This window comes from Oxyura jamaicensis, chromosome 26 (genome assembly GCF_011077185.1).
Source record: "Oxyura jamaicensis isolate SHBP4307 breed ruddy duck chromosome 26, BPBGC_Ojam_1.0, whole genome shotgun sequence".
Classification (NCBI taxonomy): Eukaryota; Metazoa; Chordata; class Aves; order Anseriformes; family Anatidae; genus Oxyura; species Oxyura jamaicensis.
Window position 1 is genome coordinate 1,455,034 of NC_048918.1, and position 26,030 is coordinate 1,481,063.

Consider the following 26,030-nt stretch of genomic DNA (forward strand, 5'->3'; position numbering starts at 1 on the left):
GCCCCTCGCACGCACCCGGGTGCAGGGGACGCAGTGACCCCGAGGGGGGGGCAGGACGGGGCCGTGCCTGCGTTTTGTCTTTCGGCAGCTTCAGGAACTTGACCCTGGTTGAAACCAAAGCCCCGGCCCGCCGCGAGCTGTCTACCTGCTGACTGATTCCAGAAGCCCCCTGCCCCCTGGTTATTTTTTCAGCGCCCGCTGCCCCTCCGATTTCGGCAGTTTCCAGGAAAGCGCAATAACCTGGAGCCATAGCCCCTGCGTCTGGGGGTTTTATTACAATTGCGAGCTGTTTTACAGCCGGTTCCCCCGCGATAATAAAGAGAAAGCCTCGGCCCCAGAGAGGCAGAGCTGTCGCCCCAGCCTTGGCAGCGGGGGGCCGGGGAGCTGGGGAAGACAGCCGCCTCTTCCTGCTCTCCTTCCATTTTACAGGGCATTTCCTAGCAGTAAATTGTGTGTTTAGTAGGAAAAAAAAAAAGGGAAAGACGAAAAAATAAACCAACATCTTCTAGCCAGCCTCTTTCCAGGTTCCCAGCGCTCTTCGCAGTTACGGCACAGCGTCATTTTCAGCCTTGGTTATGGCAAGAAAAAAATTGGCCCAGGAAATCCCACAGGTCTCCTCCTCTGGCACCATCCTGCTGGGGACAGGGTCCAGGGGCAGAGCCGGGAGGTTTGGGGGGACCAAACGCCCCCGGGGGTGGCCGCGGTCACCAGCCCGGGGTGCGAGGGGTGTCCCTGTCCCCTCCAGACATCGACGAGTGCCGGCTCAACAACGGGGGCTGCGACCACATCTGCAGGAACACGGTGGGCAGCTTCGAGTGCAGCTGCAAGAAGGGCTACAAGCTGCTCATCAACGAGAGGAACTGCCAAGGTGAGGGGCGCTGGGGACCCGGGCATGCAGCCCTCACCTCTCCCTGCCCTTCCTCCTCCCTCCCTCTGCGGCCCCGGCCCCAAGCAGGGGTCCTGCCCTGGCCGGGCACAGCTCAGCGCTTTTTTGGGTGCTTTTTGCGAGGTTTTCCTTGTTCCCCATCAGGCAGGAGGGAGGGATGTGGCTTTTGCTCAGCACTGCTTTTCCCACCTTCCTCTCCCCACCCTGACGTCCTGCAAAATCTCACCAAACCTCGCCGCTGCGTGCCGGGGCACGGCACCGCCGGTTGCGGGGCCGTTTTGGGGGTGCACGGGGCTCCCCCCCAGCCCCGAGCCGAGGGCAGTGCTCAAACGCAGCTGCTGTGAGCCAAAAACTCGGGTTCTGGCCCCAGCAGGGGGGCGCAGGGCTTGCCGACGCTCCAGGGCTGAGCCCTCTTTCATCTCCGTCCAGGTGCCGCGCTCTTGCAAAGTTTGACGTGAGCGTGGCAATTAACTTAATGAAGCCAATGAAACGAGGATCAAACCCGCCGGGCTGGGCTCACCCGCACAGCCGGGGCCGCCCAGCCCTAGAGAGGTGCCCCGCGGGGGTGCGGAGACAGCTCTGGCACCGTCCCCGGGGCAGGATGTGCCCGTGCAAGAGTCCTGCCCGCCGGGCAGCGCCCAAGGGCCCCCGCAGCCGTGCTGAGGGCATGGTTTGGCACGGTTTGGGTGCCGAGGGGCTGTAGGAAGTTTGGAGAGGGAAGGACGGCGATGCGGTGGGCTGCAAATCGTCTGGCAGCAGCTGGAGCGTGCAGGGAGGGAGCTCGGAGGCAGCAAGGGTGGGACACGGGGTCCCAGAGCATCCCAGTACAACCAGAGCATCCCAGCTCAGCCCCCCCTCGTTTGCTGCAGCAGGTGGGGGAGGACCGTGCCAGCCCTCACCTCCACACCTTGCCTTTTTTTTACACCCCCCCAGACATCGACGAGTGCTCCTTTGACCGCACCTGCGACCACCTCTGCATCAACACCCCCGGGAGCTTCCAGTGCCTGTGCAACAAGGGCTACACGCTGTACGGGCTCACCCACTGCGGAGGTAGGGCCGGGTGGGTGCTGGCACCCCACCTCCCTGATGGGTTCGGGTCCCGGGGGAGCCCCGCGGCACAGTGGCTGCAGGTCCCCGGGGGCTGTCCCCGAGGGCTGGTGGCTCAGGTCCCTGGGGAAGCACTTGGGACACCCAGTAAACAGGGCAGCCCCACGGCACAGTGGCTGCAGGTCCCCGGGGGCTGTCCCCAAGGGCTGGTTTGCAGGGTCCCGGGGGGCTGCCCCGTGTCCCCGCCGTGCACCCGGTGCCGGGGCCAGGCAGGGAAGGGCGCGCGCAGCCAGAGGCTGGCGCCTGCGACTTCAAACGGGGCGACAGGAACAGTTTGTGACTTGTCTGCAGCGGCGGAGAGGGGAGAAATCCCCGGTGTTTTTGGCAGGGAGCTGGGACGGGGTGGGAAGGGGAACATCAAAAGGGGCCGAGTTCAGTTTCGCCAGGCGGCGGGCTCCCAAGGGCGGGGGCGTGCGGCGCCCCGGGACGCGGGGAGGCAGATGCGATGCGCAGGGGGTGCCGGAGCGGGGTCAGGGCAGGGGAGGTGGGTGACCCCCCAGAGACCCCCGGTGGCATTCCCCAGCCCGGGCTGCTCAGGGTTGGAACCGAGCCTCGTGGGGTCCGCAGCAGGGAGCGGTGACAGCCCCGTTTTCTGTCCCTCTCCCCATCCGACGGGGAGCCGGGGGGAGTTTTGCCCACGGCTGGGGCTCAGGGGTCCCCCCGCGGAGGGGCTGTGCCGGAGGGGAGCAGCGGGGAGAGAGGCCGGGCTGCCAAGCAGCTGCCTTTTGAATTGGGCTGCTAAATGCTTCCATGTCGGCTCTGTCTGCTGCCCCCCGCCGCTCCCCAGCCCGCCGTGGGGCCGGGCTCAGCCTGGGTGGGCTGCACCCGCCACCGCCCGGCCCCTGCCCTTGGGGGTACCCGCGGCTGGGGCTTCCCTCGAACCCCCCCAAACTGGGGCCATGGAGCTGGGGCGGCTGCTGGGAGGAGGCAGAGCTGGAAGCACCCTGCTGGTGCACAGGGTTTGTGCTCTTCGGCCATCCAAAAATCCCACTCCGGGGGTGATTCAGCGTCAGAGGGGTCCCTCTCTGCCCCCCCGCCACCACCCCCCACCTTTCCCCGTGTCCCCCCCCAGATGTGGACGAATGCAGCATCAACCGCGGGGGCTGCAAATTCGGCTGCATCAACACGCCCGGCAGCTACCAGTGTACCTGTCCCGCCGGCTGCAAGCTGCACTGGAACAAAAAGGACTGCGTAGGTACGTCGGGGCAGGGCCTGCTGCTGCCAGGGGTGCTCCGGCACAGCCTGGGGGGGTGCCGAAGCCCCACGGCCCCCAACCACAGCTGTCAGTGGGCGGAGGGCTGGGATTTGGGGCATCCCGGTGCAGGGATGCTCCAGAGCTGGCTGTTTTTTTCTGGGGTCCCTTGGCGTGGATCTAGATGGGGTGGGAAGTGTTGTCCTGCCCGCCCCCGTCCTCATTTATGGACCTGTATCCACTGATTCATGGACCGTGCTTGGGGCTGGCTGTGAGCTTGTGCCCCAGGAGGTGCCCCTAAAAGAAAGGTTTTTGTCACCCTGGCTGTGCTCTGGCACCCGACCTCCCCCCTTTCGTTGGGGAAAGATGGAGCAAAGTGCAGCTCTGCCCCCGAAATCCTGAAATGCTGACGGCTCAAGGAGGAGCTGGGCCGGGGGGTGGGATGCTGCTCCCGGGGTCCCCACGCTGCTCCGTCCTCCCGGCCGGGGGAGAGGGGGACACGAGGGGGTCCCGCCGTGGCTCTGTGCCACCCACGGGCGTCCCCGCTTGTCGTCACCAGCTGGCGCGTGTCCCTCAGAGCTGGTGAAATGCCTGTCAGGTTCGGTGCCGCCGCGGGCCACCCTCACCTGCAACAAGACGGGCAAGAAGGACAGCTGCGCCCTCACCTGCGCCTCCAAGGCTCGCTTCCAGCCAGGTACGGGGGGCTTGGGGGGGGGTCCCCATCTCCCTGGGTGGCCCAAACTGGGGGCAAGGGGGCACTGACCGGGGCACCCTGCTGCCCCGTGCACTGGGCGAGGGGAAAGGAAGTGTTTTGCTTTGTTTCTTTTTTTTTTTTTTTTTTTTTCCCCTGGGGTTTTGGCTCGCAGCTGAGTTTGGCTCCTCGGGACGGGTTTGTGCAGCGCAGGAGCCGGGCGGTGGGGTGCTGGGTGCTGCCCCCCCCCCAGGGTGCTGCCCACTCCCCCCCCCGGGGTCTCTGCATCCCCCCGGGGCAAGCACCGCCGCCCTGCAGGGACCGGGGGGGCTCAGCACCGTGCCGAGGGGCACCCCCGACACCCGCTCCTCCTTCCCGCAGAGTCCGACAGCAGCTACACGGTGAGCTGTGGGACGCCCGTGCTGCGGCAGGGCAGCCAGCAGAGACCGGCCAACAGCAGCCAGCAGTGCCTCGGTAAGGGGGCTCCGAGCAGCCGCCCCCCGCCCCTTAAAATCCCCCCCCAGGCTGCCCCCTCGGCCCCCCGGCTGGTTCAGCACCCGCCTTTTCTTTTAGAGGCTGTCGTTGCGCCCATCAAGCAAAAGGCTTCCTTCAAGATCAAGGACGCCAAGTGCCACCTGCACCCGCGGGCCAAGGGCAAGCAGGATGAGGCCGGGAAAGCCGGGGCGCAAGGTGAGGAAGGGTCGGAGGGGGTGCTCCTGAGTGTCCCCCCCTGGCACAGACGGGGCCCTGACTTGTGTCCCCCCCCTTGCAGGCGGTGTGGCGCCCTGCTCCGACTGCCAGGTTGCCTTCGTCAACCTCAAGTGCGACTCGTCCAAGAAAGGGAAGGGCCGCCGGGCTCGCAACTCCTCCGGCAAGGAGGTGACGCGCATCACGCTGGAGTTCGAGGCCGAGATCAAGCCGGAGGAGACCACAGGTGGGCACGGCGCTGGTGCTTTGGGGAGGGACGGGGTGGTGGCACCAGGGGTCACCGTGCTGTCCCCGTGCAGAAAGGAGAGCCCAAGTGGTCCTTGGTGTCCCGCGGGGGTGGGAGGTGGGATCCTGCTGGGATGGGATGTGAAATCCCGCTGGGGTGGGATGCGGGATCCTACTGGGGTGGGATGCGGGATCCTACTGGGGTGGGATGCGGGATCCTACTGGGATGGGATGTGGGATCCTACTGGGATGGGGTGCGGGATCCCGCTGGGGTGGGGTGCGGGATCCCACTGGGATGGGATGTGGGATCCCACTGGGATGGGATGTGGGATCCTACTGGGATGGGATGTGGGATCCTACTGGAATGGGATGTGAAATCCCGCTGGGGTGGGATGTGAAATCCTACTGGGGTGGGATGCGGGATCCCACTGGGGTGGGATGTGAAATCCCGCTGGCTTTCCCCCTTATTTTCGCCGTCCCTCTTCTCCCTCCCCCCCCCCCCGCACACCCAGCCAGCTGCAACCTGCACTGCCTGCGGCAGAAAGTGGAGAAAAAGCTCAAGTCGGCCATCAAAGCCCTGAAGAAATCCATCAACCAGGAGCGGTTCCTGCTCCGCTTCGCCGGGATGGAGTACGAGGTGGCGAGGAAGCTGAGCGTGGCCCCCGAGCGGCAGGAGAGCTGCGGGCCGGGCCAGCAGCGCCTGGGCACCAAGTGTGGTAAGGGGGCACCGCGGGGCGCCGGGACGGGGGCTGGCACGTGTGGATATCCCCCTGCCGTGCCGCTCACCTCCACCCCTGGCTCTCAGTCAGCTGCTCGCAGGGAACCTACTACCACGGCCAGACGGAGCAGTGCGTCCCCTGCCCCTCGGGCACCTACCAGGAGAAGGAAGGGCAGCTCTCCTGCGACCTGTGTCCCCGCAGCGACGCCTTCGGCCCCGTGGGAGCCACCAACATCACCGGCTGCACGGGTAGGGGGCCACGGAGGGGGGTTGGGGGGGAGTGCCCTGGGGACATCCCCGCGGCGCCATCTCAACGCCCTGCCACCAGTCCTCGTCCAGAAGGTGGGAAAGCCCTGGGCAGCCCGGAGACCCCCAGGAGTTCCCCATTTTGGAGCAGGGGAGAAGCCTTTAGAGGGCCCCCCCACCACCCGCCCCTATTTTATCGGGGCTGCCGAGCCTGGAGGGGCGAGGAGCTGGGCGTGGGGCACCCGTGGGTGCTGGGTGCCAGCGATGCCTGTGCCCGCAGGTCAGTGCCCCCCCGGCCAGCACTCCGCCGACGGCTTCAAGCCCTGCCAGCCGTGCCCCCGCGGCTCCTACCAGCCCGAGGTGGGGCGGGCGCTCTGCTTCCCCTGCGGCGGGGGGCTGACCACCAAGCACGAGGGAGCCCTCTCCTTCCAGGACTGTGACACCAAAGGTAGGTCCGAGACAGCCCCCCGGGGGTAAGCGGGAGGGGGTCCCGTGGGTGCCGTGCCCCCTTTTGAGCCCCCCCCCCTTTGCTTTCCGCTTCCCCAGTCCAGTGCTCGCCCGGGCACTACTACAACACCAGCGTCCACCGCTGCATTCGCTGCGCCGTGGGCACCTACCAGCCCGATTTTCGGCAGAATTACTGCATCGCCTGCCCCGGCAACACCACCACCGACTTCGACGGCTCCACCTCCGTGTCCCAGTGCAAAAGTAAGCGGGCAGTACCTCCCAGTAAAACCCTCGCCGTCCCAGTCCCCGTGCCACCGGTTCCCAGTGGGACCGGCTCTCCGTGCCCTCTCCCTCCTCGCTTGCAGACCGGCAGTGCGGGGGCGAGCTGGGCGAGTACACGGGCTACATCGAGTCCCCCAACTACCCGGGGAACTACCCCGCCAACGTGGAGTGCACGTGGAACATCAACCCGCCCCCCAAGCGCAAGATCCTCATCGTGGTGCCGGAGATCTTCCTGCCCTCCGAGGACGAGTGCGGGGACGTCTTGGTCATGCGGAAAAACTGTAGGTAACCGAGCGCGCCGCGGGGCTCGCGGCGGCAGCGGGGGGAGCACAGAGCCGCGGTTTTCCTGAGCAGGGCTGCTTTATGCCGAGGGGAAAAGCCCCGTCCCGGGGTGGCGGTGCTGGGGTGCTCCTAGGAAATGGGTGGGCGGGAGGGGATCGGTGTCACCCGCCCGCTCGGGCGCCTTGTTGGTTTGTAGGGATGTGTGTAGGGCTGAGCGCCCTTCAGCACGCCTTCTCCGGGGTTTAAAACCTCTGGAAGGGAAGAAGGAGCCCCTTCCATTGCAGGGCAGGGATACCGGCAGCCCTGGCATTCAACAGGAGGGTTTGGAGGGGGCTCAGCCTCGCTGCGCGTGGACAAACCCCGTCCTTGGTGCCCCTGCTCTGCCCCTCACCCCCTTAAAAGGGTTTTTGGCGCAGTAGGGCCGGGGTCGTCACGCAGCCCCCGGCTGTTCCCCTTGCAGCCTCGCCGTCCTCCATCACCACCTACGAGACGTGCCAGACGTACGAGAGGCCCATTGCCTTCACGGCCCGCTCTCGCAAGCTGTGGATCAACTTCAAAACCAGCGAGGCCAACAGCGCCCGGGGCTTCCAGATCCCCTACGTCACCTACGACGGTGAGCACGGGGGAGAGCAGCTCGGCCTGGCATCGCCTCCCTACATCGCCCGGTACCCGGGGACCCCAAATCTCCACGCCGGGGGGAGCAGCTCAGTGCCTGGGGGCGGGGGGATGGAGGTTTGGGGCCGCGTCCCCTGAGCTGTTTTCTCGCTCGGGTGTTGCAGAGGACTATGAGCAGCTGGTGGAGGACATCGTGCGGGACGGCAGGCTATACGCCTCCGAAAACCACCAGGAGATCCTCAAGGTGAGCGTGTCCCCGTGTGTGGTCCTTGGGGGGATGCCCGCGGGGTTTGGGGGTGAGCACGTCTCGTGCTCCCTGCTTCGGTTCGGCGTCGTGCTGGGGTTTTGGGGAGGGAGGGTGACCCCGGCTCTGCTTCCCCGCAGGACAAGAAGCTGATCAAGGCCTTCTTCGACGTGCTGGCGCACCCCCAGAACTACTTCAAGTACACGGAGAAGCACAAGGAGATGCTGCCCCGCTCCTTCATCAAGCTGCTCCGCTCCAAAGTCTCCAGCTTCCTCCGGCCTTACAAATAGCGCCCTGCCGCCCCGGGCCGCGCGGCTGCCGAGGAAAACCCTCCTCTCCCTCGCTTCTTATTTCACTTCTCCTCCTCCCCCCTGCTCGGCTCCGGCAGGACCGCCACCTCCCGCTCCGCAGATGTCTCAGCACGCTCTGTCTCTGCCGCCGGCGATGCTGGTCCTCTCTTCCGAAGCAGCTTCCTCAAAACCCTTTTTAATTCCCTTTTCGCCTCCGCGCCGGCTCCGTCCCCGCTCCTCGATGCCACCAGAGGCCCGGGGCTCAGCACGGGAGGTGAGGCAGCAGCACGCGGGGCTCGGCCATCCGCACAGCTTTGCAGAGGAGATCGGGGAGGGGGGGGGGAAACAACACCAACACGACGCCTACTTCATTAAAAAATAATAAGGAGAAGGTAAAGCACTGGTGGCCACGCCGCGTTCCCGGAGAACAATGCCTGGCTGCACGGGAGAGAAACTGCAGCGACCGAGGAGGGCTTCAGCCGGCCGCGTTCACCCCCCCCTCCAAACCCCCCCGGAGACACTTGTGCCAAGGAACCAGACTTTCTTACAAGCTCTGCCAAAGAGGAACTCGTCGATGGAAAAAGCAAGCTTTGTGAAGAGCAGGAGTAAATGTTTGTGCACTAGGATATCCTCCTTTCTACCTTTTTTTTTTTTTTTTTCCATATGTATTAAGTGCAATCGTTTTGAGTCTTCTTTATATTATTTTAGAGGGAAGGTTGTTTTTTTTGTTGTTGTTGTTGTTTTTGATTTTTTTTTTTCTACTAGAAACGACGATATTTATACCTGCCTGAGAAATGAGAATGTGTGTCTGCCACAGGAACAAACGAGCAAGCCCGGCCCTGGATTGCCAGCGAGCGACGCGGTGGCGTTTTCAGGCCTTGGAACCTTTCCTGCCCCATTATTTTTTTTTTTCCCCCCCAAAAAAATCCCCGCTTTTGGTGGAAAGCCCCCGCCTCTCTCTGCGGGGAAGCGGGGCTCGGCCACGCTGCGCGATGGGCTGAGGTTTTTTTGGGGGGGGTCTCAAGGTGTCTCTGTCCGCGAACAGCGTCGGTGCCACGCGTTTTGGGGCTGATCCGCAGCAGTTTGGGATTGTCGGAGGCTGCCAGGCTGGCGAGGTGCAGCCCTCGGCCACGGCACCTCCTTGCTGCCTCTTGCCAGGGGTTTTGTCATCCCGCTGTGCTCAGGGGTCCCCCCCGTGTGTCCCCCCATCCCCAGCATCTCTGCCCCCCAGCGACCGGGCTCTGCGCCCTCCTCGGCTCTCGGGAAGCTTTGTGCTTCCAAGCACCTTCGGGTGCCGCGGCGCCGTCCTGCTGCGCTCGCTCATCGCGCTGCGGGTGTCACCTCGGGGTCTGGGTGTCACCTCGGGGTCCAGGTGCCACCCTTGGGGTCCAGGTGCCACCCCTGGGGTGCAGGTGCCACCCTCCAAAATGCGGTGGCACCGATTTCCCGAGCTCCCTCGCAGGGTTGCAGGAGCCTGGGGGATCCATCCTGCCCTTCCCCGCGCTCCAGAGGCAGGCACCACAGGTGACGATGGCAGTGTGGGTGTCACCGTGACCGGACGGGACCCCTTGGGGACAAGGACCGACCCCGCTGCCACCGGGCACCCCCTCGTCCCTCTCCCCAGCCTTGGCTGTCACCCCCCTATCACCAACCCCATCCTGCGGCTCCTGGAGGAAAGGTGCTGGGCCGTGGGGCTCAGCTCTCCTGCTGGCTGTCCCCATCCCTGCTTCTGTCACCGTCCCTTGACCTCGTGGGGGGAGAGCCCCGATTCCTCGCAGCTGCGGGCTCATCCCTGCTGCCGCCCGGCTCCCAGCCCGCTTGGAAGCTCGACATCGGGGGGGGAGCGAGCTCTTTGTCACTCGCTTGGTGCCTGCAAGCAGCTGCTTTGATGCACAAAAGCTGTTGGAGGGATTTGGAGGGTTGGTTTTTTTTTTTTCTTTATTGCTCCAGGGTAGTGGCAGCGGAGCAGTGACCGCTGAAAGGGTCTTTCATATTTTAGAAGAAAAGGACCAAAAAAAAAAAAAAAAAAAAACAACCCACCCCGGGAACGCTCGCCCTGGTGGCCCCGGTGCAACGCAGCCCCCTCCTTCCTCCCCCCAAGGTTTTTTGGTGTTTTTTTTTTTTTTTTTTTTTCAGTCTCCGTGATTTAAAATCGGGGCTGCTGCCGCTGGGAGCCCTGCGGGGCTGTCCTGGGTGCCACATGTCCCCGCGGCGGCCACCTCCGCTCCCCGGAGGCAGCTCTGGAAGAGGCGAGTCGGGTGGCCAGGGCGCGAAGGACAACGAGATCCGATAACAAATCCTCCCCTTTCTCACCAATATTCCCAACAAACCCCCCAGAAAATCCACGGGGCCACCGGGAAGGAGCCGTCCTTTCTCCCCCCGCCCCCCCCCCCTCCAAAATAAAATAGACTCAGAAAAGGTTGGAAAGGCTGAAAACGGCATCAGCCACCTCGGATGGATTGAATGTCTCGACGCGGGGAACGTAACTAAGGGTTGTTGTGTGTTTTGTTGTTTTGTTTTGATTTTCATGTTGGAATATTTATATCTGCCTTTTGCAGTAGGCCATGAGTTACCATCTCCAGCAAAACGAGTAAAGTTAACGAGAAAGATGTAGTTCATAAAGTTATTTGCACTTGATTAAAAAAAAAAAAAATGTATCTGAACTTTGTAAAAAGAAATGTTTGCATTTTGTAATGTCTTTTTTTAATTATTAAATGGAATTTCTTGGTGTTGTGTTGATCTTTCAGAAGCTGGCTCTGACGCTTATTGTAAAGGTTTCTAACAGCAGGCTCCAGAGCTGGCTTCATTGTTCTGTGCCCTTGGAAGCTACGACAAGCTCTTTTCAAGGGTAGAGGACTTCCCCCCCCCCCCAGAAATTTAAATCCTATGGACTTCCATAAGCCCACCAGTCACCACACAAAGTATTTATGTACAGGGATGAGATGCACTGCAGCTCATTTTTAAGCCCAAAGTTGGATGGGGACTGGTTCAGGACCCCTCTGCTAGGCCAGAGCAAAGCAAAACCGCTGCAAAATGCTTTTTGTACTGGGGCCAGCACCCCCCTCCCCCCCCCAATAGCCCCCATTCCCCTAAATCCAAAGGTGATTGTGGCCAGCTGGAAAGCTCCATCAGGTCCTCACGAGCTGCTGCTGGGCAGGAGGAGCCCCTGACCCTTCACTGGTCACCATGAGGACAGCAAGAACCTCTAAATGTGAGCCCACCCCCAAGGCAAGGAGGCTGCTGGGGAGGGGAGCTGCCCCTACAAGATGAGGGACCCTTCTTGGGGGGAGCTGGGGAACCTGGGGCTCCACCTTGACTGCTGAGCAGCGACCCGCGCCGTGAGCCCTCGGCTTTGTGGTAACCAGCTGCCTTTTGCTTGTTCTAGGTGTTAATTGAGCTCTTCCCCCTCCCTCCCGCTCCAGTTGTGGGATCAGAAGCTTGTCTTTCTCCCAGGGCATCCCCTCGGGTTGCTCCTCCAACAGCTCTGAGATAAATTCTGGCGTTCCCCTTGAATTCACATCCCCACCAGCACGAGCGACCTCCTGGAAAGGAGCAGCTCTCTACAAAGCCCTGCCCAAGAAGCTCTGGAGACACACCACCAGCCGCAGCTCTCGGTGTCCTGTACAAGTTTATTGCTGCCCTCTTAGTACAGGCGCTGGGGCTTCCCCATGGTGCTCTTGATGTACAGAGCACGCACGTTCTGCCAGTTCTTCTTCAGCAAGGACACCAGGAAGTTGATGGCCAGGTGGATGTTGTAGACGAGCTCATCCTCCGTCATCTTCACGTGACCGACGGCCACGGCCAGACAGAGCACCTGGGGACAAAATGGGGGTCACTCACACACTGACGGGCAGAGCAAGAGCCCAGTGCCCTGAGGTATCGGATCCCCGCCCCGTCTGCCAGCTGGACGGGACGTCCCAGGCTCATCCGGGGGTAAGAGCGTCCGCACGGCCCGTTACGTTCGGCATGCGGCCCCCCACGAACACGGCTAGTGGCATCTGGAGGCAATCTCACCGCTTGCGTGGCTCTGGCTTCCTCGGAGCACAAAGGTGGCTCGCTGCAGCAGCCTCCTGCAGATGGGGAGGCTGGGAGGGCCGTGCAACACGCTGTGAGCTGGTGGGCGGCGGGATAAAACCTCTCCTCTACCTCTGATGCCGTGCCCCGCTCGCTAGGCAGCGCTGGCACGTTCCCTGCGAGCTGCTAACACAGCCTGATAGCTCCAAACTTCGCCGCTCAGCGCGGCGCCAGCTTCGCTTTCAGTTTTGGCACCAGCCCCTTCCTTCTGCACGCAACGCGCACGGGGGCCGAGCCTCCGCCTGCCAGCCTCGCCAAGAAGCTTGTAAGGCGATGCTCCCCACAGGCCGAAGACAAAAGGATTTACGAGCGAGCTGACAGGAGAAGTGTCAGGATATCATTAGCTCAGTTGCTTGGAACTGCTGCAGCATTTGCAAACTATCACATCTGCTGGGTGCTTCCAGTTGTTGTGCCCTCGAGCCCAGATCAGCTGGAGTCCAAGGGCGCACCTCAGCTGGCAGAGCTGCTAATTCTGAGCAATACCCAGGAGTCGCGTTTAGACCGCTGGCAGAGAATTGCAATGCCTCAGTGGGGCTGTTTTGGTTTCAGGGAGTCAGCGTGCCTTCGCATCTCTTTGACAGCAAGAGCAGACATCCGCAGAGCTGCCGCGGAGTTCGCTTGCGGAGTCAAGTCCCAGGCTTGCCCCTGACAAAGCACTGCTGCCTGCACAACCCCACCGGGGCGCGAGGGCCCCACCCTGCAAGCGTCACCCGCTCGCTGTTAATTAAGTGTTAATTACGAGCCATTGTGCTCAGCATCAGGATCGTCTCCTAATCATCTGCTCTAAGATCTTTCGACCACAAATTGCTCCTCTCCAGTTAGCAGCTGAACGCTCTGGTGGCTGTGGCCCTTTGCTGGGCTGCTGCTCCCAGGAGCTGTTGTAAGACGCTGCAGGGACACCTACAGCCCCGAGCAGAGATCGCAGCCACGCACGGCGACCTCCTGCCACCAACCCCCAGGTAAGGCAAGGAGCTGCCTCAGCAGCTCCAAGCCCTCTGCTCTTTACCTTCTTCATCTGAAACTTGATGGTGGATTTCACCTCGTCCACCTTGGCCACCAGGTTCTCATTGTGAGTGAGGAGAGAAGGGAATTTGCCTGCTTTGTTCAGGCCTGGACCCAGGATTCGAGGGATTTGCTTGATCAAGGACTCGGAGGCCAGGAAGGCATCGTACTTCTTGGCTGTGAGGAAGGCAATGGCAGGTGAGGAAGGACCCTCAGCTCAGCTCGGACTGTACTACTGCATTTCCTCCCGGCACACATCCACGTTCCCAGAACCCTGCCTTTTTCCAACCCCGTTATCCATCAGTTACCCCTGGCACACCAGCCAGACCTGCCAGGACCCAGCCTCACGTCCTGAAAGCAACCTCACACGCTTGCTGTACGTGGATTGTTCCCATGAAAAACATTTACCGTGCCACGTTACTGCCACTGAACTCTGAGCTGCATCAGGAACCTGACCAGGAAAGGAAGGAACACCGGGGAACAGCGCTACCTTTGGGGAGACACCACCAGTTTTCCTGCATCCCCTCCTTCTGGAGGAGGGTGATCAACCAGCACTCCTCAAGCGCTGACCTGTCGGGCACGCTACGCTGGTGAAAGGATCTTAGCTCTTCTAGGTAGTTTTTAGACAGATCCCTGTTCTTCATGCTGACTTTGGGCAGTTTTCTGTTCTTTCCAGCTCATTGTGTCATGGAAATCCGAGCAGAGGGAGAACCGTGCTGCTTGCCCAGCCCTCCCAGCTCAGCCGTGGTGCTCAGCGACCCATCCCCACCACCACTCACCCAGCTTCTTCACCAGCTTCTTGTTCTTGTTGAGTTTCTTCAGAGCCTCTATGTCCATGTGTGGGATATCGACGGCTTTGGCCTCATCGCAGTGCTGCTGATCCCCCAGCAAGCACACCGAGAACTTGGGCCGCGGGGTTGACTTCAGCCTGCGGACAGAACCGGAGTCACCCCGCGCTGCAGGACCACGCACCACGGAGCGACCCCACCACGATGACACCTTACCGCAGCACCTCGCCAGCTTCTTCCACGGCTCCTCACCTACCCTCTCGGGCAGGGCGGTGGGGGCAGCGGCCGTGGCCTCGCCCGCACCTCCCCTCATGTTTTAAGACCCAGGGTGGGGGTCCGTCCAGCCGCACCCCCTGGGGAGGGGCGTCCTGAACTACCCTGGGCGTTCAGCACCGCCTGGGCCAAGCGCCCTGCCCCGCAGAGGGGCTGCGGGCTGAAGGCTGGGTGGGAGCGAGAGTTTTGCCGAACCTGACGGTGCCGGAGAAGCGCTTGTCTTTCTGCGGGTCGTAGTTCTTCAGGCTGATCTGCAGCTCCACCGTCTCCACGAACCTGGGGAGGGGGAAAGCAGCCGGGTAAGGGCACGAGGGGATGAGGGAAGGGGGGAGGAACACCGAGCGGAGCGCCGGGGCTGGGCTCTTACTTGCGCTTCTTGGTCTTGCTGCCCTGCAGCACCTCCTTCACCGCCTCGTACAGGGTGTCGCGGGACACTTTGCTGCTGCGGGGGGAGAAGCGATACGGGCTCAGGCGCGGGGCTAGGCCGCGCGTAGGAAGTAAGGCCGCCGAGCCCGGCCCGCCTCATCCGCGCTTCCCCCCCGCCATCGGCCGCCGTTTCCCGGCCCCTGCCAACCCCCCGGGCCGCTCACGGGGGCCGGATGGCGACGGGTGACAGCGGATGGCGGTGGATGACAGGCGGTGGCCGCCCCGCACGCACCTCATGGCGGCGGCTGCTCTCGCAGAAAGGAGGGGGGCGTGGCCCCGCGCGCTATAAATACTGCCGGAAATCTCGCGAGAGCGGGAAGCGCCGGGCGCCATGCTTGGAGTGGCGCCGTGTTTGGGCACGGCGCCGCCATCTTGGGAGTGGCGGGTGAGGCACAGAGGGCCCGCAGCGGTTTCCGCCGGTTCTCGGTTGCTCTCCGCGGGCCGCTCGGCCTCGGCCCGGCCCGGTCTGTGTCTACGCGGCAGTTTTGCGGAGGCAGCTTGACGGGCAGCCCCCCAACCGTGACCCAGGAGGACCCTGCCCACACCTGGCGCCCGGCGCCTTTCGGCTTCACTGTAGACCACTGCGCATGCGCACCTCAGTTGCCTCAAGCAGGTTGCACCAGCCTACTTCCGGGAGGCAGCGAGGGGCTGTGCAGCTCTGGGCCCCGGAACCTGCATAAACTCCCGCGGGAGGCCGGGGTGCGGCTGCGCGTTCTGCCGCTATGCTGGTTGCGGGGCGGGCCGCGCAGGGACCGGGCCGCGGTGCATGGCGGGCCGGCGGCGGACTCGTGCCCGGCGGGTTGCCTCAGGTCGGTGCCGGGGCGGGGGAGGGAGGGAGAGGGGGGGAGGGGCGGATTTGGCCGGGCCCTGAGGGGGCGGCGGGGCCCAGGCCCTGAGGGGGGGACCCCAAAAGGGACAGCCCCAGGGGGGTCCCTTCAGCCCCGAATGGGGAAATATTGGGGCGAAATGATAAAATATTAGGGCGAAACGATGGAATATTGGTGATTCTGGGAAGGAGAAATGCAATATTAGGGAGAAAGGATAAAATATTAGGGCTAAAGGATGAAATATTGGTGGTTCTGGGAAGGAGAAATGAGACATTAGGGAGAAATGATGAGATACTGGAGGTTCTGGGAAGGCAAAAAGATAAAATATTAGGGCAAAGTGGTAAAATATTGGTGGTTCTGGGAAGTAAAGGGAGAAAATATTAGGGCAAAATGATAAAATCCTGGGTTATCTCAGGGATGACTCCTGTAGATCCCGGCTGCAGCTGCGTGCCGAGACAGGCATGGAGAGAAGTGATCCTGGGGGGGGGTCGGCATCGTCTGCCCGAAATTCGGCTCCCCCAAAAGCTGGGAACTGGGAAAGGGAAGAGAGGGCGAGGACGCTGCCAGGGGCAGAGCTGTGGGCCCGACCCTGCCTCTTGCAGCACAGCACGCCTGCAGGCTGGGGGTTTAGGGGGCGAAGGAACCTGTCGAGGGGTTGGAGGTGGTGTCCGTTCACTGGCTTGATGAGTTTCGTCGTGAATTTGTCTGTAGGGCAGCTGTTTGCCCTGCCTTTTAGAAAATCGTGACGTTGGTACAGGAAGAAATGCATCTTTTGTCCGATATAAGCCTTTACAGACTCCAAAATAGTTTGCCATTCAAGCTTTTCTTCGTATCCTAGAGTCACAGAAACCTAGAGTGATAGAATCACAGCATGGCTTGGGATGGAAGGGACCTTACAGATACCCGCTTCCACCCCCTGCCACGGGCAAGGCACCTTTCACTACACCAGGCAGTGCTGAGCCCAGCCTGACCTTGAGCACTTCCAGGGATGGGGCATCCACAGCTCCTCTGGGCAGCCTGGGCCAGGGCCTCACCACCCTCAGAGCAAAGAATTTCCTCCTTATATCTAACCTAAATCTCCCCTCTTTTATTTTAAAGCCATTTCCCCTTGTCCTATCGCTACACCCCCTGACAAAGAGTCCCTCTCCTGCTTCCCCGTAGCCCCCTTTAGGTACTGGAAAGTTGTTACAAGGTCTTCCCAGAGCCCTCTCTTCTCCAGGATGAATATGCCAAAAACAACGCGTGTGCTTCAGGGAAAAAACATAAAACTTGAATTGTTCTTTTTATTTCAGGCTTGTAACGAAGAAGAGGCCTCGCCGTTCCGCAGACCTCGTGCTCTGGGTCCCAGCGCTCTCTGAGAGCACGCCGAGAAAAGTGAAATTCATGTCTGAGGACAGGTCACCGGGGCAGGATGGAGAGCTTGGGCTTGCAAGCAGTGACCCTTAGTGATGGGACGACAGCCTACATTCAGCAGGCTGTCAAAGGTAACGGTGTCTTTGGGCTGGAAAGAATAAAAGTCTCTCAAATGACCCCTTGAAATGGAGTTATCGGAAGTGTCCTGATGCAAGGACTCAGGTTGCAAGGATTCCAGGTCCTGGTGATTGCTGGCTCGCTTACTTTTCTGTGTGAACTCACTGGAAATGTGTTAAATGTGTGGAGTTGAACCTTCTTGAAAACCAGTAGGTTCTGTGACCTGCCCTCTCGATGCTCTGCACCAGGTGAAAGCAACTCGGATTCCCCAAGTTCAAGTGGGAAGGAGCAGTGTCTGCTCTGCACAAAATAACTAAAACGTTATTGCAGGGTTCCTCAGATTTGCACTATTTTTTAATACTTCTGCACTATTTTTAAGAGCTTTTTTTAATAACTCAAGGGCAGCAATGCTTTAGACCCCTTTAGGACCTCTAATTTTTCTCCAAGAGTTGCTCCTCCAACAAAGCAAAGGAACGTAAATTTTCAGGTCACTGCTGTTGCAAGCTCACAGTTGAGTTTTCTCCAGCACAAGTCTAATTGCTTTCTACTTTAAATCCAAAGTGCTTAGCACACATCATTCTTTCTGCTTCTCGGCTTAAAGAGCTGTGAAGGGCAGCTTGTAAACAAGCGATGACTGAGGTTCTTTGTCTTCTATTCTCCTGTCTAGGAAAGGGAGGTCTGGGAAGTCAAGTTCCTCTGTGGCTGGGGGGAAAGCATGATAAATAACTGCTTATAAGTGTGGGTACGCCGTCTTCTGTGTGACTGGCTTCCTTGAGAAGACGCAGCAAAGGGCTCGTGAGACCAGAAGGACCGAGGGCTCTGGAGGCAGTGCTAATGGCATTGTTTTTAACTGTTCCAGGTGAAAAGCTGATCGAAGGACAAGTCATCGAACTTGAAGATGGGACCACAGCTTATATCCATCAGGTGACGGTTCAGAAAGGTGAGGACTGTAAATTCACCCTCCTCCTTCTCAGAAAGACATTGGTGTGACGGAAATCATCCGTGGCCCAGCAGCTTTGAGCCCTTCTAGGGGAAGGTTGTTCGTTTGTTTGTTTGAAATTTCCATGGTTTTGAGGCTGGGTGAACGAGAACGTAGAACATGTGATTTCCTGCGATTTTCTTAGCGATTTGTCAAGAAGCTAAGTTTGCTGGTGTGATAAGGAAATGCTTGTTAGGGGTTGTGCCACATGTGGGCTCTCACATTTTGTCCGCATGGATCACAAAGTCTACAGGCAAGGCCCGCGAGCTGTCTGCTGTGTTTGTGCTAACTATGGAGCCCAGACAAAAACTGTTCCATTTAGGAGCAGTTGAACTGGAATTATCTCTGACCTATAAGATATTCTGAAATAGTCGTTAGAGGGGGAAGGGTGGGGATTACTGGAAGCTTTGTCACCTTGTTCACTGGCTCATCAGCTGTGAAAGGAGGTGACGATAATGCAAGATGTGATGGGAATTCATTTCATGTGGCAGGAAGGAAAGTGGCACAAAGCCATCCTCCCCAGCCACGATAAGGTATGAAAGGGCAGGTAGAAGGAAATCAGTTGCTCTGGGCAGTCCTCCTTTCACCCTGCCAAGTTCTTTGCCACCTCCCTTTTCTGTTCTCCAAAGGATGCTTGAAATCCATTTTGCATGCCTGGCTCTGCCCTTTTCCTCCCTTTATCCTCCTTCCTGCCTCCAAACACGGTGCGAGGGCTTTTCATTGTCATCTCTGCTTCCCCTGCCCTGGGCTCTGTGCGTTACCTTTTACGCATCTGTGCTAGAGCTGTTCATCACGTGCAGGACGGAGCCTGGCAGTTCCTCATGGGTGAGATGTTGCATTACCCCAAAGAGCTAAAGAAGTGCCATGAAATTATGTGTGAAGCCTGAAAAAACTCCAACTTTAGGCCTGAAGGGCTCAGGCGGTGTCTTAAAACTACAGCTGTGGTTGACCTTCAGCTCAGGCAGCCCTGCTCTGTGCTCTTCTGTGGGTGTAAATGCTGCAGTGCTCAGGCACTGCTGCTGCACCCCCTCCATCCCATCTGAGTCTCCCAGTAACGTGTGTGACTTTTTTCCCCCTTTTTTTTCAGAGCCTGTATCTTTTGAAGATGGACAGCCGGTCGTGTTGGAAGATGGCAGCATGGCCTACATACAGAACGCACCTAAAGGTAAAATATTCCCCTCTCCTCCCTTGGCAGCCGGAGCAGAAAGTGCTGAATTGTCACAGATCTCCAGGGCTGTGTAGGTAGCTGGGGAAGATGAAGGGTGGCTCATGCTCAGCAGCTCTTTAAAGATGATTTTGTTGCTTCCCCTTGCAGAAAGTTATGACTCCAGCACTTTTGAGGCTGTCCAGCTAGAAGATGGTTCCACCGCCTACATACATCGTCCTGTCATCGTGCCCCCTGGCAGCACCATCCTGGAAGTGCAGGCAGGAGCTGGGCTGGAGGAGTTAGCTGGAGAGGAGGAAGATGATGCCTTTGATGCCAAGACCGTTCACGCATTAAAGCAGTACGCCAGCAAGGTGAGGATGCAATCCTTCTTTCATGGTCTGCCAGCAGCACCGAGGGACGGGTGTGCTAGTCCGCGTTTGGCCTGGAGTTTTAGTTGCTTCCTTTCATTTGTTCTTCCATGTGTCAGTTTTGCAGCAGCGCCAACTTTGGGAAGAGAAACTGGGCAGGGCTTTTGTGAGAGCGCCAGCCCTGGTGGGTGGCTGACAAGGACCTGGAGCGTGTCAGGTTCCTCCTTCACCACCTACAGAGCGCTGGGCCTTTTACCCTTAAGCTACTGCAGGCACAGGTTTGGGAAGGCAGGCAGCTGCTGTGATACAGCTTGGATTTCTCTTCTTGCTTTGTGTGTCCCTCCTTGTAGGCTCTTTCTTCCTGTTTGCCTAGGTTTTTCCTAACACCACCTGGGTATGATGTGCTCTTCCATACATGATTCAAGCAGCAGATTGAGGCAAATCTACGTGTCAGGAGTGGCTAAGTTAGGACCACAGTTCCCATGTTAAAAATCACCTTAAAAACCGTAATAGCTTCTGATCTTAACACGTATTGTCGCTGCAGGGCCCCATCACTGCAGCCTACCAACGTCTGTAGGCCTGCGTGCTGACATTTTCTCCTAGCTTCATGGTGTTGAGGGGGCTACGAGCACTGTGCTGATGCAGCGCTCAGCTGGGCAGCTGAAAAGATTGCAGACCTTCTGCTGTGGCAGCACCAGCCTCCCCTAGCTCCCTGGAGAAGAGCAGGGCGGCGCTGCTGCTGGGAATGCCTTTGTGCTTGGGTGGCTCACGGGCTCCGCACCGTACCAAGGAGGTATGAGTGGTGTGCCTTGCCTCTTTGTTTACAGGTGTCGGACGAGGAAGGAGAGGGAGTAACCGATGCTTGTCACGTGGAGAGCGAGGAGCCCAGCGATGTCCCTTCTCAGGTGTGAATTTTTCAGAGATGCGTTTCTGAACGTAGGCTACACTCCTCTTGATGCAGAGCACTTCGCTAGGAGAACTAATCCTTTTGTGGCTTCTCTGCAACGTTAACAAATCTGTTAGCTACTGGGTTTACAAATGAGCCGAGTGAAGCATGGAGAGGCGAGTTACGTGTCTGAGAACAGTGAGCTGGGAGGTAGGGATGGGAAATTCCCTGCCCTGTGCCGCACTGTGTGTACAAGCGGTGTGTGCAGGAACGCATTTTTGTGGGGATAACCGAAGGAGGGTGTCTGCATAGCCAGGAAGGCAATGATTTGTGTGGGCTTTGCCAAGCCTGCGGTAGTGGCTGGTTGGATTAATTTCCATACATCTCTTGGCAGGACTTGCAGGAGGAAGAAGTGCACGGCAGGGAGAAGGGGCAGCAGGCTGGCGCTAGAGCTTTCCGTTGCGGGTACAAAGGCTGCGGCCGCCTCTATACCACAGCCCACCACCTGAAGGTAAAGCAGCTCACGCACAGTCAGTGTGCAAACCAAGCACACCCCCAGATTCTAATGCCAGATCAGAATGCTCCTTTACAAAGGAGCAGGGAAATGCTCCTGGGCGAAGGTCAAATGCCCCAGGGGATGTCAGAGTATCCCTTGGTACTGTCACATCACTCTGCAGTGAGTTTTTTTCTGAGGTCTTTAGGGAGATGCTTTCAACCTTGAAGGAACAGGAAAAAGTGTCTAATTTCGAAAAATTCAAGTGGGAATATGTCATTGGGAAGAGGTTTTGACCCATGAGAGACAGATGTGTTAGTTGCCCAAGGTGAAACCCAGCAGAGAACTTGAGATTCTGTGCAACGGCTACATTTCTTCACGCTGTTTTCCTTCCCCCTTTGTTTTGGACCTCACTTTGAGGACTGTTCTGTTTCTTCCAGGTACATGAACGTGCTCATACGGGTGACCGGCCGTATATGTGCGACTTCCCAGGCTGCGGGAAAGCATTTGCTACAGGTAACGATTTCTCTTGTGTCCAAATTGTCTTCTGTCCTGTTGAAACCACTCTTGAGAATAGCAGCCATTCTTCCCAGCAGAGCACAAGAAGCACAGCTAGCTTCTAAAGCCTTCTGAGAAGGAATCTCAGTGTGGGAGACTGCCCAGGACTTGATTGATTACGAACTTGATTATGAGAGGAGTTAAAAGAAGAAAGTGAGTTGTGAGGGATGTTGTGAGACGCTTTGGATATTTCTTCCCCTTCAGCTTTGCGGACGCAGGACAGATGTGTGCGGGAACTGAGAGGTGGCGCGCAGCTTGCGGTGTGATTTCTTTCTCATAAAATTAACTGGGCGGTTTCTTTACTGGGCAGGGTACGGGCTGAAGAGCCACGTGAGAACACACACCGGTGAGAAACCGTACAAGTGTCCAGAAGACATGTGCAGCAAAGCCTTCAAAACTTCTGGGGATCTGCAGAAACACATCCGCACACACACAGGTGAGCAGTACAAGAGGAGAACCGAGCTCCCCATCAAAAGGGTCTCCAAGGTAAAGTACTGCTTCAGCCTTCAGGCCGTGCCTTTGGTATCTTGGGCGAAGCGAGGCAGGGCTGAGGTTGTCTTCAGAGAGAAGAGGACGGGCAGCAGAAGTCACACCAGGGGCTGTCGACTCAGTTACTGTCAGCAGAGCAAAAGGGGTTAAAGATGCCAGTGTTGCTGGACGCAGCGAGCCTCCAGTTGGGACCGATCGGGGGTCTCATTAGTGTGATATCTGGGAGGGGTGAAGGGGTACAGCTGTCCGGGGCATCCCCAGCAGCTGCGGTCTAGCTAGGCTCTGATCCACGTTGCTCTGTCAATGCAGGTGAGCGTCCCTTCAAGTGCCCGTTTGAGGGCTGTGGCCGCTCGTTTACCACCTCCAACATCTGCAAGGTTCACATCCGAACGCACACGGGCGAGCGTCCGTACATGTGTCCAGAGCCCAACTGCAGGAGGGGCTTCAGCAGCGCCACCAATTACAAGAACCACATGAGAATCCACACAGGTAAGCCGGGGAGAGGAGGAAACGGACAGCTGCTCCTCCCCACAGGGGAAATCTGCAGGGAAATCTGGGGGCTGAGATGGTCGTTTCCAGGCCGGGCATTGCAGGGGTAGGGTTGGGGGGATAGCCAGGGAATTAAATGAAGTGGGAATTGTTTTATCAGGCTGATTATTCCACTTGTTCCAGTGGTCTGCCTCCAGCTATTCCCCCTTGGTGGGGAATCTTTGCAGAGCGTGATGAGGGTGAGTGGGTTAAACTCTGCCCTGTGGCCTCTGCCCTAGGGGAGAAGCCGTACGTCTGCACCGTGCCGGGCTGCGGAAAGCGCTTCACGGAGTACTCCAGCCTTTACAAGCACCACGTGGTGCACACGCGCTGCAAGCCCTACACCTGCAAGAGCTGTGGGAAGACCTACCGCCAGACCTCCACGCTGGCCACGCACAAACGCAGCAGCCACGGCGAGCTGGAGGCCACGGAGGAGAGCGAGCAGGGCCTGTACGAAGAGCAGCAGCTGGAGGGTGAGCGGCCGTTCCCCCGTCACCTGCGGGGTGCTGGGGCTGGCCCTGTGGCAGAGGGGAGAGAGATGACGGCAAGGACCAGTTGGCCCTGAGACCTGAATCTGTGTTGTGACCTTCGGCCTCGCTCGTCGTGCCCAGATTTGTGTCACGGCCAAAAGGAAAAGGCTGCCCCTGGTCCCAACTGCATGTCATGAGCTGGGAGTGGAATTTCTCCCTCTCCGTAGTACAAGGAGAGAGAAAGGTCCTTTTTCTCAGGCCACCACTGGGCTGTTGTCACCGTGATCTGCTCCTCAGTTGGCCCTCAGGGAGCAGGCAGGTGCTAGGGTGAGGTGGGTCCTCTCGTGTTTTAATCAGCACTTCTCGCTCCCATTTTGCTCTCCTGTTTTGCTGGCTCAGCTGCTTCTGAGGAAGGCTCCCCCACGAAGACCCAGCACATTGCTTTCCTGTCAGAGATGGAGGAAGATGAGGATGAAGAGGAAGATGATGATATGACCGCACAGGTCTCGCTGATCTCTCCGGGTGGGACAGAGCAGGTATGGACCTAACAGCCCGCAGCACTTGGGGGCCAGCAGTCATCCGAGCGAGGTTCTGCCTCTCCCAACCCCGTGTGCCTTGGGGTACCTCCCGGTGCCACTAAACAGGATGTCCCGTGGGGGCTGGATCCCAGCGTGGCCTTCCCTTCAAGGCTTTTTTTCAAGTTAAAGCAGACCCTGGGGCTTAGCGGGCTCTGTCTGTCACGAGGGCTCCCTCCTTACAGTCTTATCCCACCGCTGCAGCTGTGATGTGGAGGGTAAACCACAGGCCTCTGGTCCCCGACTCAACTTTTGGCTGGATGGGGTCTTGCAGACATTTATATGGGCTTGAGTGCAGCTCCTGCCAACCCTCGCCTCCCGCACAGCTGTCGAGAGGCAGCTCCCAGTCTTTGCTGACACGGGTTGGATTTGGAGATGGCTTTTTATTTCAGCCTGTAAATGGCAGTGCTTTTCTTGCACACGCTTCCCTTCACCAGCTGTGCTGACTGGGAAAAACTCCTTCTGTGGCATGGGGCAGAGGAAGCAGCTGCCACGAGTCAGGTTTGTTTCCTCTTAGCGTGAGGTGCTGCCTGCGTGAGCTGCTACATCCCCAAGGATGTTAAATGGGAAGGGGAGGCATGATTGAAGGGGTAGGGCTGGAGACTGGAGGTCTGTGAGGTCTCCACCAATTCTGTCACCCTGTCCTTGGGGCTCTCTGTGCCCTAGATCTTCCACATGAAGGAGGGGAGAGAATTTCATCCTTATGAGGCCTTGCTGTTGCTAAATTCAGGAGTTGTGTAAGGCTTCCTGAGAAGCCACCCTGGCTGAGAGTGTGTTTTTATACTGCCCAGGTCACTTTGTCACAGGAAGACCTGCAGGCCCTGGGCAGCGCAATCAGCGTGGTGACGCAAAGCGGGGCCTTCGCTGTGCCTGAGGAAGAGCTCGTGGGTGATGACACACACACCGTGACCGTGGTCAACGCTGACGGCACCAAAACGCAGCCGGTACGGGCAAAAGCAGAGCCTTCCCTCGGCCCTGCAGAGCTACGGCCTGCAAGGAGGGGGTCGCGTTTCCTTTTAAGACATGATTTGGGTTTTGTCTTAACTTTCCCTAGGTCACCATTGTCACTTCGGGGGCAGTCGTGTCCGAAGAGTCAGCCGTGGCATCCCTCTGCCATCAGCAGGTGGCATTGCTGGCGACCGCCAACGGCACGCATATCGCCGTGCAGGTACCACGCAGCACCCTGAGCGAGCCTGAGCGCTGCTGCTGCCCGGTCCCCTTTGTTCCTCCGTGCACGTCCCCGCCGCTGGCTTCAGCAGCCACCTCTTGCTTTGTTGCACCTCCTCTCGCCCAAGTTCCTTGCTACTTCATTCTCAGCTGCCCGATGTGTAGGGGAGAGCAGGGGCACGCTGCTTAGAGCGCAGGATGTTCCTTCGTAAGCAGCCTTTCCCCCTCACAGCCGTGTCTCTGCTTGGCCCCTCTGCTTCGTACCCGCGTCACCCACACCTCTGTCCTCGGGGACAAGCCCAAGCCTCCTGAGTGCACTTCTGGGGAGCGCAGTGTTCTCTTTCTCTTTCCTCCAATAGTTAGAAGAGCAGCAGAGCCTGGAGGACGCCATCAGCATGGCAGCAGCAGCAATCCAGCACGAACCCGTAACACTCGACGCAGCCGTGTCTGAAAACGGGTGCTGAGACCCCGAAGAGCCTCCGGGGTGGGGAAAGCAGGCGGCCCGAGCCCGTTTCTCCACGGGGGCATCGAGATCTGCAGGAACTGGGCCAGCTGGCACACGGAAGACGGGTGGTACCCGAGGGCAGGAAGGTGTCTGAGGCCAGCCAAACGTGGCTGGTGTGTGCACCGTGCAGGGTGATCCTGCTGGAAGGGCTCTTCACGGAGCGGTGTCCAAGATCCCGGCTGCTGCCTTCTGCTGGAGGCTCTGCTGTTTTTTTCCTGGGCTCTGAGCAGCAATTTTACTGCTCCCTGCCTCGGATGCTGCTTCCCTCTGTCTGGAGACAGCGGGTTGTGTCTTCTGTTACTCGCTTCTTCATGGCTAAGTTTTCCAACACCTGCCAGTCTCCCGCAGTAGATACGGAGCTGCGGAGATTTCATCAGTCTCTGGGAGAGCCAAATGTTTTTGGGGTGGCGTTTCCTTTCCCCTCCCTCCAGAAATGGCCCAACAGCTCCCCTTTTCCGCCAGCCCTTCCATGAAAGGGGCAAGGGGGCAGCAAATGGCACAGAAGCAACAAAGCCTCGTCTGCGAGCCCAGGCTGTCCTGGGCCGGGTGTTAGTGTGAGGACCCTACCCTGAGGCTGGAAATCGGTGTTCCCAGGGCTGCGCACGGAGCAGGCGCCCAGGTGTGACAGGAGTTCTCCCATCTTTTTACCACGCTTCTCTCTGCTCTGGAGCAAATTTCAGTGGCAGGCTCAGCGCCATGGAGCAGAATGAGGCGAACCGACACTTGTTGGGCGCTGAGCTAGGTTTGGATGTAATTGGAAATTAAATAAAATAAAAGTTATTTTTAAAAAAACTTCTCTCTTTCGGTCCTTGGGGGCAGCGGCTGGCAGAGGATGGGAGGGGGGGTGGATTTTCTTATTTTCCAGCTGTAAGGATTAAGGAAGTTCAGGAGCTTTGCTGAACTGACCGCGTGCCCTGCTGAAGCAGTGGTTGTCGCCGAGCAGCACTGAGGAGGGGTGTGAGCCAGGCAGCAGCCTCTGAGCCCTCAGCGTGTGTCTTAGGGGGGGACTAAAAGATGTCTCCTGAGTCCCACGTCATTCCCTGGCTCCTCCAAGGGCTCCTGCAAGCCTCAG

The 26,030-nt window shown here is 59.1% G+C and overlaps 3 protein-coding genes across 10 annotated transcripts in view; 2 read left to right on the forward strand and 1 right to left on the reverse strand.

Moving 5' to 3' along the window:
* SCUBE3 (signal peptide, CUB domain and EGF like domain containing 3) overlaps positions 1–8,265 on the forward strand; it is a 33,286-nt gene extending 25,021 nt beyond the window's left edge. For 2 of the 6 annotated variants that reach the window (XM_035346802.1, XM_035346806.1), the window contains 15 exons: positions 746–868; positions 1,820–1,936; positions 3,066–3,188; positions 3,745–3,879; positions 4,258–4,350; positions 4,450–4,566; positions 4,649–4,810; positions 5,322–5,525; positions 5,615–5,776; positions 6,054–6,221; positions 6,320–6,481; positions 6,586–6,783; positions 7,245–7,397; positions 7,564–7,643; positions 7,784–8,265. In XM_035346802.1, the coding sequence (XP_035202693.1) occupies positions 746–868; positions 1,820–1,936; positions 3,066–3,188; positions 3,745–3,879; positions 4,258–4,350; positions 4,450–4,566; positions 4,649–4,810; positions 5,322–5,525; positions 5,615–5,776; positions 6,054–6,221; positions 6,320–6,481; positions 6,586–6,783; positions 7,245–7,397; positions 7,564–7,643; positions 7,784–7,933 (2,147 nt within the window). In that variant the 3' untranslated portion in view covers positions 7,934–8,265. Of the gene's footprint in view, positions 1–745; positions 869–1,819; positions 1,937–3,065; positions 3,189–3,744; positions 3,880–4,257; positions 4,351–4,449; positions 4,567–4,648; positions 4,811–5,321; positions 5,526–5,614; positions 5,777–6,053; positions 6,222–6,319; positions 6,482–6,585; positions 6,788–7,244; positions 7,398–7,563; positions 7,644–7,783 lie in introns of all 6 variants that reach the window. The other 4 variants (XM_035346803.1, XM_035346807.1, XR_004756139.1 and 1 more) reach the window with 3 other exon arrangements.
* A 3,277-nt stretch (positions 8,266–11,542) lies between these two features.
* RPL10A (ribosomal protein L10a) lies at positions 11,543–14,857 on the reverse strand. The gene is made up of 6 exons (XM_035346820.1): positions 14,729–14,857; positions 14,438–14,512; positions 14,266–14,346; positions 13,789–13,937; positions 13,014–13,186; positions 11,543–11,747 (listed from the first exon to the last, which is right to left on the reverse strand). The coding sequence occupies exons 1-6, from the start codon at positions 14,827–14,829 to the stop codon at positions 11,577–11,579; spliced, it is 750 nt and encodes a 249-aa protein (XP_035202711.1). The 5' UTR covers positions 14,830–14,857; the 3' UTR covers positions 11,543–11,576.
* A 317-nt stretch (positions 14,858–15,174) lies between these two features.
* Positions 15,175–25,744, forward strand: ZNF76 (zinc finger protein 76). Of its 3 annotated transcripts, XM_035346811.1 has the most exons (15): positions 15,175–15,305; positions 16,616–16,807; positions 17,653–17,733; positions 18,860–18,937; positions 19,088–19,290; positions 20,115–20,192; positions 20,568–20,684; positions 21,107–21,182; positions 21,535–21,660; positions 22,023–22,202; positions 22,481–22,714; positions 23,111–23,247; positions 24,078–24,230; positions 24,341–24,454; positions 24,813–25,744. In XM_035346811.1, the coding sequence occupies exons 2-15, from the start codon at positions 16,735–16,737 to the stop codon at positions 24,915–24,917; spliced, it is 1,755 nt and encodes a 584-aa protein (XP_035202702.1). In that variant the 5' UTR covers positions 15,175–15,305; positions 16,616–16,734; the 3' UTR covers positions 24,918–25,744. The 3 variants fall into 3 exon arrangements, with proteins under 3 accessions (XP_035202702.1, XP_035202700.1, XP_035202701.1); XM_035346809.1 differs by lacking the exon at positions 24,813–25,744 and having other exon boundaries at positions 24,341–24,805; XM_035346810.1 differs by lacking the exons at positions 15,175–15,305; positions 24,813–25,744 and adding an exon at positions 15,440–15,642 and having other exon boundaries at positions 24,341–24,805.
* Positions 25,745–26,030: the final 286 nt, after the last annotated feature.

What these genes read in the sequence shown, in the direction of transcription:
- RPL10A (XM_035346820.1), bottom strand. Translation starts at nt 14,829, where the DNA reads ATGGCGCCCGGCGCTTCCCGCTCTCGCGAGATTTCCGGCAGTATTTAT. An exon ending in AGCAAGACCAAGAAGCGCAA is followed by an intron (nt 14,347 to 14,437) that starts GTAAGAGCCCAG and finishes CCCCCTCCCCAG; the next exon opens with GTTCGTGGAGACGGTGGAGC. An exon ending in CGCTTCTCCGGCACCGTCAG is followed by an intron (nt 13,938 to 14,265) that starts GTTCGGCAAAAC and finishes TTCTGTCCGCAG; the next exon opens with GCTGAAGTCAACCCCGCGGC.
- ZNF76 (XM_035346809.1), top strand. Translation starts at nt 16,735, where the DNA reads ATGGAGAGCTTGGGCTTGCAAGCAGTGACCCTTAGTGATGGGACGACA. An exon ending in CATTCAGCAGGCTGTCAAAG is followed by an intron (nt 16,808 to 17,652) that starts GTAACGGTGTCT and finishes TAACTGTTCCAG; the next exon opens with GTGAAAAGCTGATCGAAGGA. An exon ending in CGGGAAAGCATTTGCTACAG is followed by an intron (nt 21,183 to 21,534) that starts GTAACGATTTCT and finishes TTTACTGGGCAG; the next exon opens with GGTACGGGCTGAAGAGCCAC.